This window comes from Nesoenas mayeri (assembly GCF_963082525.1).
Source record: "Nesoenas mayeri genome assembly, chromosome: 3".
NCBI classification, from domain to species: Eukaryota; Metazoa; Chordata; class Aves; order Columbiformes; family Columbidae; genus Nesoenas; species Nesoenas mayeri.
In genome coordinates this window covers 30,840,254-30,856,658 of record NC_137544.1, presented here as the reverse complement: position 1 = coordinate 30,856,658, position 16,405 = coordinate 30,840,254, and the positions used below count along the sequence as shown (strand labels likewise).

Here is a 16,405-nt window from a genome sequence, read left to right as displayed (position 1 = left end):
CCATAAAATTCAGGAACTGAGTAAAAATTCCAGCAGCTCTCATAACAGAGAGCAAATGAATTATTGGATTCTATCCCAAGTTAATTCTAGCTTTTTTTGAAGAATATGACAATACACATCCCTGAGTTCACAAACAGAACTAGAGCTTGGTCTTTTTGCAGGTCAGAATAAACTCACATTGAGGCTCCTCTATGAATGCTAAAGTATAAAATAAGCAATAAGATACACATGCAGAAGGCCAGCTCAACACTAACAAGATAAAAACATGAAAAATGGCAAAAATGAGAAATGTTATATATATAACAAGACAAGCATTACTGTAACACAATTGCTGACCAACTAAGAAATTACTGGAACAAGTATATCACAAATACCAATAAAGGTGTAAAGTCAGCAAAACTGGGGCCAACAGGGGAAAGATTAAACTAGTGTGAAGGTATTTGCTTGAAAGGGGATGACAATAAATTATTTCCACCAGAAGAAATACCAAAGCTGAAGTTACGATATTTTTGACAAATCTTTAACCAACCAGTCTTTTCTCTGATATTGATTTCTGGAGTATTAGCCAGCCTACAAAATCAACAAACCAAACCAACCCCACACAAAAACCGCCAAACAAGAAACCAACCAAGCAAGCAAACAAAAACAACAACAAAACCCACCAAAAAAACCCAACCAACCAACACCAAAACAACAAAATACCCACCAGTAACTGTGCTTTAAAACTCTGAAAAGGACCACAGTTTTACAAATTCTTCAAATAACAGGATTTTATTAATGGTGTCCCAACACTACTGGCATAAAAGGTAACAGTTTTTCTATTTGAATTTTCCTTTTAAACCAGCTACAACCTCATACAATTTTTGCTGGGCTCTGGAGTTCCACAGTGAGGAAAAAATAACTTAGTGATGTGATAAACATATGTTCCTTACCAAGTCTGAGAATATTTTATTGATTCAAAAGTGGCAGGTATAACAAGAACCAGAAAGCTAAACAGCTTTTCACCTTCTATGTTTTCAGTCATTTGGATAAGATCAGAATAGTTGAAGATTTTGCAAGAAAAGAGAACTGAATGACATTTTTCACTAAACCAGTTCTTTTGGGTCACCACGATGATCCTCAAACTGGTACTACTCCAATCACTAGCAAAAACGACAGATGATGAAGAAAACAGAGGATTCATGGCTTGCTCCTGGGAAATCACATCCCATATACCTGTAGTGTCTGAGGAATCAACCTATGCAGGAATCCTAGTCCATAGCAGCATCATCTAACAGGCCCATCAAACAACAGCAACAATTTGAATCAAGTACATACCTTCTGTGAATACTCCCATACAGCCTACAAGAGTTATATTAAAATGGAAACCTGTGTTGGTGCTCACATAGGATGGGGAAAGCATCCTGTAATTTAAAGGAGTCTGCTTCTGTAAATCAGATTTTCTTGCAGACTTGTCTGTTGCATTTAACCTTGACACTGTGATGTTCAGCTGGGTTTAAAAGCCACACAAAGGAATTGCAAGGGTTTAATGAGCAGACATTTCTCAGGCTGAGACCAAGTAGCTGGCAACCCTGTGATAAAAGCTCTGCAGCCCAGACAAGGGGATTTGAATGACAGGCCAGGGAGGCTTGAGGAAGACTTTCAGCAGTAGACTGACAACGAGCTGGTCTGGGACCAGATTCTGAAGGCTCAAGAAAGGAAGGTGAGGAGAGGAAGCTTACTGGGAAACTCTTACACAGCTGCCAGAGTTTCTAAGGATTACACCACCTGGCAGCAGACAACTGGACTCAAGGGTTTCCATGTGGACTGAAGACCAAGGGCACTGAGAGCCAGGGTTCTGTCTGACATCTCCTTGAAGATGAACTACTATGACGAAGAGACAGATATGACCCACACTGCAAATCTCACCAGTAGTGTTAGAAGACAGGGCCCACACAGTTTTCTCAGCTGCCATCAGTTAGTTACTTATCCACAGCTGAGAAATATCTGAGAAGTGCATTAACCTCTCACCCTGAGACAAAATGTTTATCATAAATTTGACATGAATTTGATCAGAGAAGTCTTAAAAAGAGTATCAAAATAACCAAACTGTTAGCTTTGCACAAAATTATCAATAAGAAAACTCTTTAGAGTTCAGAAATGTTAGGAAAATTGTTATGTTAAGTGTGCCCTCCAAGGAAAACATGCTTTTTGTGCCCTAATGCTCTAGTTGATGAATTCTGACTTAACATACTCTAGTAGGTTCACTGAGGTCTGAGAAAAGTGTATCATAGACTGAAAATTTTCTCAGCGAGAGAGAGCAGCAGCCAGTCCTTCTACACCATCATAGAAAAGAGATGGAACAGATAAAATGTACCAGCAGCTGACAAGAGCTGTTCTTCCCAATGAAAAAAAAGCAGAGATCAGCTGAACCCCAAGCAGGAGTCTCCAGCATCTCCTGCAGCAGCCACATCTCACCCACTGGAAATGCAGGTATTTGTGCAACATGCACTACTCAGCATGCATTTGGCAAAGAGTGTTGCAGTAAGACTGGCACAATCTTTTGAGGAGAACAGGTTTTTCACTCTAAAAGACATCTGTTTGGAAAAATATCATTCATTATTTGAAATTCCCTGGCCTGCATTAGAGTAATCTGGTTCAATTTCCCATCAGGTTAAAATCTCCCAGACAAAACTTATTATCTAAAGTATTAGAAATACAGTTAACCAACCAACACATTCATCAACAATATGCAACCAAATTATTAAAGATCAAATCAACAATTTCTACATCAAGTAATAAAATTCAGAAATACTCCAATAAGTAAGACAACAGAACTACACTTTCTCCATAAAATCTAAATTAAAACAATATCTTCAGTCAGCTGTACAACACCAAACTGTATATGTTGGGGTAACTTTTCCAATTTAGCAAAGTATTTTCGAAGCTCCAAACAATATACTATTTTTCAGTTTCTGTCTCATGTACTTTTAAATGTTGCTTTTTTTCACACTAATGTCATACAAAAACTTCAAATTGCTATACTACTGGAATTTTCTGCATCCTGAACAATGTGCACTATCTCCTTATGCTTTTGCTCATAACAGAATCCTCAAGCTCTAGATATAATTAAATATCATTACCAACTTCATACTTTCAAGAAATAGAATTCTTCCCTTCTTATCCAAATATTTCCTTACAAGAGAGTTCAACATTAGAGAGACAGGCCAGGAGGGTGTGAAGGTAAAGGACTGTTATTGTCATATGAATACACTGGATCGCTTTACAAAGTTTGTATTTCAGTTTGCCTTTTCCCACAAGCATAAAAATAGAAAGGTCTTGATATATTTTCCATCTTTCCATTGAAAACCTGATATTTTATATCACTCACTGAACTTTAGAAGTCCAGTCTTTGACATCAGGTATGTAAAGAATAGCAATATTTTACGTAGGAAAACATTTAAAAAGTCACTTAAGGTACCACCTTTTCCCAGCAGGAGAAAAAAAATTGGTGAAGCAGTTGGTTTAATGCTGTGGAGATTATATACCAGATTTTAATTTCAGCTTTTTTTTAGTTTTCAATTCATAATATTCTATTCTTCCTCTAGCTATGCATGACATATGCTGATAAATATGACAAAACTTTCTGTTTTCACTTACTTTTGCTGAAGGATTTATGTCAACAAAGCATTAATTGGTAGTACCCCATGGTATTCACTTCCTGACTGTACCACTGATCAAGAAAATGACATGACTCCAACAGGAGTCAGAAAGTTTCAATGATAAATATTTTCTCTCCATTTCTATTCAAATGACAAACGTATGAATATCACATAGATCTTACTCCACAGTTCCATGGACATTTACATTGCAAATTTGTCCTTATTCCATATGGGATATCAGTGTGATGGAGAGAGAAGAAACTGTATTTATAGGATTTCTTTCACACGGTGTGTCCACAAACCTCCACGTGTTACAGTGACATAAATGACAGCATTATTAATGTCAAGTGGCTGTAAAAGTCTCGAGGGGTAAAACTTAGAGATACTACTCAAGCAAACTGGCTGTTGATATTACACAAATACCTGCTTGCAGATGTAGCGTGAATACATATCATGGGAGGACAACATTAGTAATATATTAAGTTATTATAACTACTCCTTTTGAAGTTAAATACAAAGGCAACTACATTACTGGTTCTTAAAGTAAGTATTCCTGTTGTTAGATGGATTTTGAATAATGTCCCAGACTGGGACACAGCATTGCAGATCTTGGCTCAGATTCCTAGAGTGATAAACTGGGAGATGCGCAGAGCAGTTAAATATATTCACAGCTCCTGCATCCAAACCTGATTCTCAATGAAATTGACTGACCCAGTTAGCACAACCAGTGAGGGATGAGGGAATTAAACTTTTTAGGTATCTTTTCTCTTCATCTTGTCTCCAAATCAGGTCTGGCTTCCCCGGCTACTCCATTCTAGCAAGAACATTTGTACTGCTAAGAAAACACAAGGAGTAACAGCTAGCAAACCAAAATTAATTTCCGTGAAACTTACTTTCCAGATCTTGATTAAAATAAATTCAAATGTGTTTCTACCATTTGTGCAAGATAAAATGTGCAGTCATCATTTTCAAGTTCTTCACTTGCAAGCACAGAAAGCCTCACTCCCCCAGGCAGAGAGACAACAGCTGTCAGCAGCCCGGAGTGCTGGCTTTAAGTGTTTTCAGGCTTTCTTTATACAGCACTGCAGATTACAACCATGTAAGCAGATTAACTTGATTATTTCAGAAATATCAGATGTTACATTTCTGTATGTGGAATGAGTTTGACAGACACTGATAGCAACCAAGAGTCAATGATACACAGTCCTTTAAATTTAAACTTAATGACTGGCATCTCCATGCATCGTGATAACTGAGTCCAAAGCAATTTATGTAAGTGTTGTTAAAAAGGATTTATGTGTGGATTCAAACAATGTAATGTTATATTGCCTTATGCAATTTTACTTTCAAAATGTTTTAATAACAGTCCCCATGATGATAATCTACCGTTTCTTGACAAATTACAACAGTTCAGTAAATATTTCAAAATATAAAGGTTTGATATTTTACACTTTCATAGTGCCACTATGTCAAATATGTCCTAGAGTTCACAAGATACTTGGTATACCTTACTCTTCCTAAAAGGTTTATGGAACAAGATCACATGTAGTAAAGGAGATCGTGTAAGACCAACACAGAAATGTCCCCAGAGCTATGGAAAGAAACACTGATGTGTTTTTTCCATGCTGTCAGCATGTATGTATGCATGGCAGAAGTATATGGTTCACCTTTACAGACAGGCAGGCCACAAGAGAATACCTCTTTAATACCTAAATGTAGTTTCAGCTCTGTACACAGTATATGTTTTCATATGGAGGACATCTACTATTAGGAAAAAAAAAAAAAGCAAAAAAAGCAAAAAAAGCCTGATTTATCTAGCATAAGAACCTAAAAATATTGTTATGGTTACGGTGTGCATAGAAAGACAGATGACATTAAAATGTGTCATAATTATGCACTCAGTTTTACTGCATTTTCAGGAGACCCAGCTAGGCTGTCATAGAGTTTTTGTGTGAAATACTGACGGCTTTAACTCTTTTGGAAAAGTTACTTAAAAAAGCTTTGCTGAACGGTTTTTCCAAATACTGTATCAGGATTTCAGTCCTAATGCCAGTCATTGAGCACAGAATTTGAACAGTCAGGTTCATATCCCTTTGTAAGATCCTCTCTGCCTTCAACTGTGATGGTTTGCAATTGGAGAGCCAACCATATCTTCCATTAAAACCTAAACCAAGGCTGACCCCCATCTAGGTCAAGGGAAAATAGGAGGGGAGGAGCGGGATAAAGAAAACTGTTGGCTTGATTTTCTTTTTTTTAAATCTTGCTAGTTGGCCATTTTAGTATTGCATTGAAAAAAAAAAATCTGATTTTCTGCTCTCTCATCTTGTTTTAATATATATTAAAAAAATTAAATTTAACAATAAACTAGGCAAAAGTAAGGTTTGTTACTGGGCATGTCTATAGTGTTAGCTCAGGTTCAAGCTTGAATGTGAACTCAGTGACCAAGATTATCCAGTATTTTTAGACACAGATTCATGCTCTACCTCAAATATGGCAGAGAAAATACGGAATAGAGTAGGCAGTGAAATCTGGCATAGAAAAAAAGTGAAATTTTAACTCAAATCCTCCGTCACATGAGGCCCGTGGCACACCCATGGCTCTCACCCAGGAATGGCTACCAGTCTGTATTTTCTTTTCCAGAAATCAAGGCCCCAGGCATAGCCTTACCTTGCCTCCAGTAATGCCCTCTTTTCCCATAGATTATCCAACCAGGAATGATTCTCATCTATATTGTGTTGCTTTAACCCTCATGTTTGTTTCAGTTTATCTCATAAGCCCTCAGCAGAAATATCATGAGACCCATCACACCCTTACCCACAGCTCTTCTGTCCTACCCGAAGCCCTAAGAACTTGGATCTCACCTGAGTGCATCTCTTTTTCTTGCCTCATCATACTGTGGATGTGCATACACATTTCATACATTCACAACTCTCCTCACATAAATGCTGAATTTCATTGCTTAACCACCCCCCAAAACAGTTTGTAACTTGACTGTTTCATTATCATTCAGTTTACCTCTTTTCCATGAGCGCCTTCTGGTCCTGGTTCTCCTTTATCTCCTTTTTCACCCTAAAAGGATGAATATTTGTTTTATTATAAACACAAGACAAATACTAACCCATGACACTTTTTAACAGGAAAAATATTTTAAGATTCTCTTCTGTTCTACATGACGTGCTACATATACATTGTTGGCTGCACAAGCCAAATTATTTCTTATATTCCAACAGAAAGCCTTTCCAAAATGCCTCTGAAAAATGTCTAGCACTCTGAGAGCTACAGCTCTCTGTTCACAGAGTGAACGTGGTTCACATTGCCACTGAACAGACAAAAACACTCACCACAGAAAAATACTCTTGGTTCTCACGGTGCTCTGAGAACATGGTGGTGAAAGAGAAATTTACACTGGGGAACAGTTTACCTTTTGAAAATCTTAACACTGACATAAAATTAATTGCTTTCATTCTGAGACTGTTTTTAATAAGCTATCTTGTTTTAAATGTCTGATAACAGAACAGTTCTCCATATTATCATTAGTCTTTGACTCATACTGGTATATGGTTCACTGACTGCATTTGAAAAATGGAAACAATTTTTGTTCTCAAAATTTTCACACAAGTATAAATGTGAACAACATTATGAATCAGAAGAAAAAAATGGTGGAAAGAATCCTTCAGAATCGACTATAGAGGCTAGTTCCTGTGTTTGTTCATAAAACATTGACCACAAAACACAATATTCTTTGTAGGATCCATGAAAGGATTCAGTTCTGTATTATCTCCAGCTACCATGTTATTCTAGTTAACACATATCTCATCAAAGTGAACAAAATACACCTGCTGAAGAAGCATAATTTAAGAGACAATGTCTTCCAGAACCAACAAGTCTAAGCATCTTTATAATTGCATTACTGTCACTAGAGTGAATTTTATCAAATCATAAAAGTAATGTAATTCTGATAAAAGGACGAGGACTGATTTTACCAGAGTCGAAGCTCTTCATATCAAGCAGAGGAAGGGAACAACCCTGCACTGACTTTCAGTTATCTCCAGGGAACTTCATTTGTCTGAGCAGAACCTATTCATTATGTCAGCATCATCCTCATAATTCTGTTAGGTAAATGGGATTGAACTTGGATCATTCAGCCAACTCCAGTTGTGACACAGACCTGATTCAGAGCTAGTCCTCCAGTGGCAATGATAACGGGCATTTCATCTAATAATCGGTTTTGCAAAATGAGTTTGTATGAGCTTTCTCAAACAACTAAAGCCTCCTAACAAATTAATAACAGCAAACTGTAAATTTAATAATCCCATGCACAAAATGGCTTCACTAGTTCATTGTTTCCATTTTAATACATCTTGTAGATAACAAATCTAATGCGGCGCATGAGCCTGTTAAGGTTTTTCATCACATATTACGTTTCTTGCTTGTAAAACCAAACCAAAACCCCAACGACAAACAAATTAAAAAACTCCAATTTAAACCAGATCAATCCATGCATTTTTTTGCAAAAGTTTAAATGACAGTTAACAGTTATAGGAATTTAACACTGGTTATTTTAGTATGTTTAATCTATAATGGTGTCTTTGGACTAGATTGAAATAGGAATTTTTGCTGTCAGTTTAAAAAAAACCCAACAGTTGAAGTCCAAAACTTACTAGTCTTCTTTAAATAGCTTACTTAAAACTTTTAGAAGAAACTGCAAAAATGACATTTTACTTTTCATCACTGTGATACAGTGGATAGTTAATACTGCTTTCAGGATCTTTCAATATCAGTTACACTGCTACAGCCTTCCAACAGCTACAAAGGTACAGTCAGTTATTTGACATAATATCTCCTTAACCAAACATGTTTCTAGGAGATTTAAAAAACATTCCAGTTTATAGAGCTGTTTTTATGGAGCTGGTTTTTTTTTTCCTTGTATGATTTATCTGCTTTCATACTTTAAGAAAAATGGTATAAACATGTACAGAAGTAGTAACATCTTCTAAATTCCTCGATGTATAAGTGGAAACTTAAGGTAAAACTATCTTGCCATAATTTGTTATCCAACACCTACATTTACATAAAAACCTAAACACAGAGCCTAAACCACAAGACGACCCTCTCCTCACTCTCGCTTATCCTTTGCCTTGCCGCCAGAGGAGCAGCATGGCTTGGAGACCGTGCCTTGTTCTTCTCCAGCAGGCAGACCACAACTTTAAAATGCAGGTGAGCAGTTCTAGACACATACAAGTGTGGCTGGTGAATGCAGGGAAGAAAGAACAACTCCCTTCCTTATGATTTACGAGATATTCAGATTTAAGATGTTTGTCTATTTCTGAGAGAAAATTATGAAAGGCCCTCCCCGTTAATGAGTCCCGGCCCTCTGCAGAATCCCAAGAGCTGTGGGTTTCTGCCAGGTTTATGATTTTACTATGGACATATTCTGATTTTTTAATGGAGTAAATTATTTGTCCTCACCAAGCCTGTTGCATGGAATGTCCATGTCCTCTGTGAAGCCAGAATTCAAATCAAACAGAGGTCCAATTTTTACAATGTATTCTTACGAGAACTGAGCCAAGTCACGCTCATTTCTGCTTTTATGGAGCACACTATACTGCATAATTAAGAGCTTCAAATCCAGCCAATTTGCAGAACTGCAGAAGCCACTCTGCAGTGTAGAGGAGGCTGTTAATAATCAACATTGTGGCTTACCTCATATATTAACAAAAAAGAGAGAAAAATGTGTTAATGTCATTTTATAACTAATGTTCCTGCCTGCTTATACTTTATTCAGACGAGACAATTTAAGACTATTTATTGCATAAACAGGATGGCAAAACTCTGGAAGTACCATGCCTTGTAGATTAGTTAACTTAAACTAACCCAACATAAGAGTGAATTATTTGTATTTCTTTGGGTGCATTCTGCTTTCAATTACTCCAATGGAACAAGCTGATGGGGTTGCTCCAGTATAAGCGCTGGGAGGGATTCAGTCTGCCGTGCGTAATAGCGGACACACTGAATTCAGTGGTAACATTCTTTAATTAGAGCCAGGGGGTCACGCACAGCCTCTGCACAATGAGAATACGAGCCTTCAACTCACTTGTCCACTTTAAGGCAGCCACATTTTCCTCGCGTACTATTTCCTCCTTATTATAAACGCAAAGTAATGTATTTGGAAATAAAATACATTCATATGTAAAAATTTACCTCAAAAGGTAAAGGTTTGTTTGTTTGTTTTTTGGGGAGTGGGCGGTTTGCACTGTTGCCTTGTTAATGATATTTATCAGGAACCTCTGATATCCTTCATTCTGACCATTTTAAAGCACCATTGTTAACGATAGCTGAAATACTCTCCAAAGTAAGCAAGCTATACAGTATCAATAACTCAGTGTGGATACCATATAACTTTTAACCTCTGAAACTCCATGATTTTACCCTACACATCTTTAAGATAGTTATGGCTTTTAAAATTGTTTTTAATACTCTTTTGTTCTACTATAGCTCTGTCTCAGTAGAATCCTCTGTTTGAAATTTTTTTCTTCCATTTCTCTATAGCTTCTTTTAAAGTGAACTGATTTCATAGTAATGCCTATTGATTTTTTCCTTAATAAGTTATGAATTTAAAAAATCAGCATCTTCAGTTAAAAAAAAAAACAACAAACAACCTATAGTTCTTCCTGGTTTTGCTGATAGATGTCTGGAGAGCTAGGTTTACAAAGGGCTCCATCCCAGTAACATTCTTATTGAGTGACCTGTAACCCTTCTGCAGAATATGGAGCAGTATACATCAGGAAAGCAGCAATAGTCATGGTGAAGCACCTCAGGATGGCTGAGACACTACACCATTTTAAAGGGATGGAAATCAAGGCAGATTAATGATTTTACGTCACTTCAGACTGGGAGGAACTATGCAAGGAAATGAAAGAGTGATACAAGAAGGTTATTTCCTAACAGACTGTAATCCTGTATCCTAAGCAGTGTCAGAAAGAGGAGTCATAAAACATTGCAGAAATACACTTCTATTTCTGGTAAACTAAAATCAATAGTGATGACCTGTAAGGATGTTACTGTGTCTTCCCAAACCCACCTGTTTAGGATACTCAGACACAGCAAGAAAGCAGGTGATCACAAAGCTTCATAAGCACCATCAATTCAGAGAACTCAGCAGACACAATTATCAAGAAACCATGACAAAAACACTTCTGATTCCAAACTGCATCATCACCGTCTTGTGAAAGACCCCCAAACAACAGGTGTCAGTGCCTGACCAAGCCAGATAACATGTCATGAGAAAGATCTTTCCTTCCTGATTCACTTACATAGACAGCAATGCTGAAGATGTTCACAGAGGCTAACTACAACTTAGTGTCACACATCACGTTTCTGAGCAAGCTGTAAGCATTTCTAAGCCAGAGAGGCTATATAAATGCAAACTACTATCTCAACTGAGTCCAAAATCTTAAGCACAGGACAATCTGAAGCCAGGCCAGCCTGTGGCTCCAAAACTGCACTGATGAATTGCCTCTTCCTCTCAGCAGGAAGAAGGTAGCCATGCATGGTTTTTTATTATTTAAATCAATCAGAACAGCAATTAAAAATATCATGTCCAATAAATGTTACAGTGTGGTGCTCTCCAAATGGAGAAATCAAAAGCACAATTAAAGAGTAGAGAATAATCCCTGTGGAACTACTGCAGAAGAGGATCCTGGGATTATCATGGATCACAGAGCGAGCTGTAGTCTGTAACACAAAGCTATTTTTAAAAGGCCAGACTCCATTCTGGGATGAGCCAAATGCAAATTGAACAAATGATTCTGGTTTTACCAGCCACATGATGAGAACAGTGAAAACAGCATCTAGTTGAGGGCATTGTATTTTTAATGGACTTTGTCAGCTTCTAGGTATCTGCTCTCTTCTCCAAACCGGAATGATAGAAAGTTTGGGAAAAAAAAATAGTAGGAAAGAGTAAACACAGGGCATGCTGGTGAATCTCAAATATGGGAAAGAATGCGTAAACACGACAATCACTTTTCCATAGTAATAATGCAAATAATGGGTTAAATTTGTAGCAAAAAGGATTTAGGTTGGAGAGAGAGCAAATTGGGGTTTAAAAAAGCAGAGAAGTACTGTAACCATCTATCTAAGAAGAGAGCGAAATTGGCCTCAGCTGTAGATTTGCTTGAGATGATGCTCTAGACAGACTTGATGATGCTTTGTTGTACGTTTCTCGTTCACACAGGGGTGAAGCAGATATAACCCTGTCCACTCTTCCAGGATAACAATTCCTCTAGCCTGCTCCTTGAGTTTGGCTATGACTCTCTCTTGGAAAACGGGAGCTGTGTAATGATTACAGTGTTTGCAGGAGGCACATGTCTTACGGAGTCAAAAATCTCCCATTTTAATAAATAGATTCTCCTTTTTCATGAAGGGGTTGAAAGACAAACATTGATTCAAATGCCAGTAATATATAAGGATAACAAAGCCATTGGTTTGCCCTGTCACCATGCCATCATCACCAGGCGCAGTGACTGAACAGCTATAGATAAAGAATTATTCAGAGATAAAGAACAGCAAAATAAAAATCAAACTAAATTACACCAGAGGAAACAGAAGCAGACAGATGAACATATTCTGAAGAGTTAGCAACCTCTTAGAATGAAGGACTGTATCCACATTCAATCAAGTCATGTGCTTTAGGTCTATACTTTTACATTCTCTCACTGAACACTAAACTCTCACATTACAACATCCACACAACACAGACTTCTAAAATAGTCTGTCACTCCATGGAACACACTGGCAGTCCAGAAAGCGTCATCTGTTATTGCCTTCATTGAAATAATTTCTTACATAGCCTACAGAACAATGATATACTTGAGAATTTAAGACTTCAGAAAACTCAGATTCTGTTCTTTCACATCTAGAAAATACCACAGCAAGGCTACCTGCAATGCCTTACTGAAAACACAAGTGAACAATTGTTTGGACTCCTTATAGACCCCTGAATCGCACCTTGGTCCTTATCTACAATGTAACCTTATCTCATGGAAATCTAAAAGACTACCCAACATTCACTGATACCATCCAGAGCTAGTAGTTAAGATCATTAGTGAAATACTAAAAGGAATTAAATAATACTTCGATAAGTGGAAAAAATAATCTATGTAGAATAGTACATAACATACATTTTAATCTAAGAGACTTGTTAGGGTAAAAGAAACATAAAGACACAACTTCATCCTTTGGGTGATAGATGTTAGCCAACACAAGAAGAAAAAAAATACTGAAATTTTGGATAGCTCATGCTTGCTACAATTTATACAAGACTAACCATAATCTAGCATTTAGCTTTGTTATTCAATAATAAACGCCCCAAATGAATGTAATCAGGCTTAAGATGCTCACACTGGCATTGCTTTTTGCCTCATGAAATTTATATATTGTAGTCTGCAAACTTTGCTCTGTATGTGATCATGACAGGGCCCATCCTGCCATCATCATTTCATACTGGTTTTTTTCCCCTTCAAAACTGTCACTATCAAGGATTAAAAACCAAATAAAATCAACTTCCAAAACACCACTCTTTTTGGTAATTATTTAATCTTATATTCCTAGACTGAAACAGAGAAAAATTCTTAATGCAAGATCAAGTTTTATTCATAAAAAATAAGAAAAAGAACACAACCTAAAGCATGAGATATCTGAAAACAGAGTCTCGTTCTCCTAGAAAACATGTGTTCTTAACATCCACTTAAACACATTAATATGCGTACAATCAGTCAGGTAAAATGTGTTTATAAGGAAAAGTCACTAAGGTTTGTTGTGGTAATCTTAATTTGCAAATGTTACTTGGTGTTTACGTGGAAAGGCTTTAGTAAATGTAAATAGCTTTTTAAAATAACTCAAAGCTTTAAAAAAAAATCAATATGCTTATTTCAACAATTTGCATCTACAGAAAGAAATAATAGAATACATTTTAAAGACCCTAAAACACTCACCATGAATGGTAATGGATATTCTATTCTTTACTCATTCCATCTGTCTGAGTTCTACAGTACATTTTATACACGGAATATCACTTCAGATCAAAAATTGGTGTATCACGTGTCATTTAGTGTGCTATGCTTTTCCTCAGAATTCAAAAGTGAAAGACCTTCCAAACTATAAAGACTCATGAATTCAGTCAGACAACTTATACATGCAGCTTTCCATGAAGAGGTTATACAAGGCACACTCATGGTCCAGTTTTCTTCTCCTTCTACAGTGTCCCTGTCTAATCTCATCTGCAAATATAAAAATCAAGAATAACTTATATGAGTCATCATTTACACTTCTATTCCAGACATGCCTCGTGTCCAAGTAAACATCTTAACTTTCCTGTACCTTCTTGGTGATATCTAACCATTTGAATTAGTTTTAAATGTTTCCTTCAACATTTTTTTCCTTGGGGAAGCTTCCTCTTGTCACTGCAAACCACGGATTCTATTGGTCACAAAGGACTGGAATAATCTTGAAGTGAGGCTCTCAGATACAAATCACATCCAGACCACAGACGTAACCTTTTTCAGCTCTCTACAGAGCTACCACTTTCATTTGGACTTGATTACACTATTTTCCCAAATGCTCCCCCATCTTGCTCTCACCCACCCATTAGCAATGTCATTGGTAAAACTCTGTTCATCATTTATCTTCTCCTTTTCTGGTTTTCACGCACAAGTACTTAAATAGTGGGAAACTTAAGTACTAAACTCAGTGCACAAGTCAGCATTGCAAGGCTTACACAGAGTCATACAATTTATCTCCATTCGATAACACCTCCTTTTGGCCCAGTTCTTTGGTGTGATGAGCAAAAATCTACATAATAGGTGAAGCAACACAAAGTAACCATAATACATGTTTTGACTTACATAAATATTTGAGCTTTTACAGAATTTCTCTCTTGCATCACTCATGAACAAAACTAGTAGCTGAATTTGGCTCTAAGTCTCCAGTGTCAAACTCCACAGTAATTTTGAATTTAAGTATCTTGCATACCTATCAATAGATTAAAACCTTACTGGAAAACAAGTTGTCTCATTTAACGAGCACATTGTTTTTCCTTTCCTTAAGTAAATACTACAAATGGATTTGACTTTCAGCTAGAGTTGTTTAAAATTCTATCTGCCTTTTAGCGGGGAGGTTTGTGTTTATGTTGCCTTAGTGTTAGTGTTGAATAAAGTTTCTTCCATAGGAGGAATAAACTAGTTTCTTTTCAGGGCTGGGCTCCTAAGACAGCCTAAAGCTGATCTGTTCTTGTCAGCAGTTGACAAATAGTATTGCTTTCACAGAACATAGTATTTTTTTAGATGCCCATACTTTCATGGTTTTTGCAGGCTATTGCTGTTTTTCTTTAGACTCTAAAGATATTCTGCAGATGGTTACTGCAACATCAAGTGTTTGCAGGAAAGACATAGCAGTCCATCAACTTGCACAAAGGCTGCACCTTTAGCTTTATTTCTGTCACATGACAACTGGAACAATGTCATTTTCTGAAGCTGTGAGTATTGACCATGTTCATCAGGGCCACATAGACAGCAGTGTCATTTATCTTTATTTTCTTAGACCACCGCAAGTAGTTTAATATGGTCCTAGAAATGCATACCTCAGACCAGGAAATTGGGTGTGCTGGTTTTGGCTGGGATAGAGTTAATTTTCTTCATAGTAGCTAGTATGGGACTATGTTTTGGATTTGTGCTGGAAACAGTGTAGATAAAAGAGGGATGTTTTAGTTACTGCTGAGCAGTGCTTACATCAGCGTCAAGGCCTTGTGTGCTCCTCACACCACCCAACAGTGAGTAGCCTGGGGGGGCACCAAAAGTTGGGGTAGGCACAGCCGGGACAGCTGACCTCAACTGACTGAAGGGATATCCCATACCATTTGAGTCATGGTCAGTATATAAAGCTGGGGGAAGAAGAAGGAAGAGGGAGATGTTCAGAATCATGGCGTTTGTCCTCCCAAGTAACCATTATGTGTGATGGAGTCCTGCTTTCCTGGAGATGGCTGAACACCTGCCTGCCAAACCACAGCACTATATGAGCTACTAGGAAAAATATTAACTCTATCCCAGCTGAAACCAGAACATTGGGGTTTCAATAAATCTCTCATGGGCTCTGCTACGATCCACAGATGTGATGTATTCAGTCTGCTGATGGATATTTATCTGAGGAGGTGGCTTGATCTGTATTTAAAATAAGCATACGTTGCTCAGAATTCATTAAGGCCAATTCAAAACACAGCTAGAAAGTAGGAAATGGCTGTCTTTTGCATAAAATTAGTAATGATAGATTTAATTGAGGAAGTTTTCTCCCTTTTTCAGAAGATCAAAATCCACAGCTCCCACTTCCCTGTCAACTGTCCATACAACCAGCCCATAGGGTACTGTGCATTAAAACAATTGTCATATTTCTGTTCTAGATAGACCACTGTACAGTGAAGTGTAAAAAAAAATCAATGGGTCTAGAATAAATAGGTGAGAGAATGTTATGCAACCTACTGAATGGAAGGAAGCATCCTGAGAAAGGGCATCCTGGGAAATTTGAGCTGTATCTACTGGCTGGATATTGACAGCAAAAGCAAGTTCAAGTTAACATCAGCCTTCAGTAAGTACACAAAACTCATAAAAGGGTAAAGAGCAAAACTTCTTTCTTTATCTCTGCACAATATACATTGGCCTCACCACACAAGGAGGATCAATGATATGCTCCCTGTAGACATCTAAGAAAACTCTGAA

General features: G+C 37.2%; 1 protein-coding gene across 1 annotated transcript in view; it reads right to left on the bottom strand.

Annotated features, from left to right (window-relative positions):
- Positions 1 to 16,405, bottom strand: part of COL19A1 (collagen type XIX alpha 1 chain) — a gene marked incomplete at its 3' end in the record, with an annotated part of 188,045 nt that overhangs the window by 94,026 nt on the left and 77,614 nt on the right. Inside the window, exon 12 of the mRNA XM_080341240.1 lies at positions 6,657 to 6,710. Coding sequence (XP_080197366.1) covers positions 6,657 to 6,710 — 54 coding nt within the window. The remainder of the gene's footprint in view (positions 1 to 6,656; positions 6,711 to 16,405) is intronic.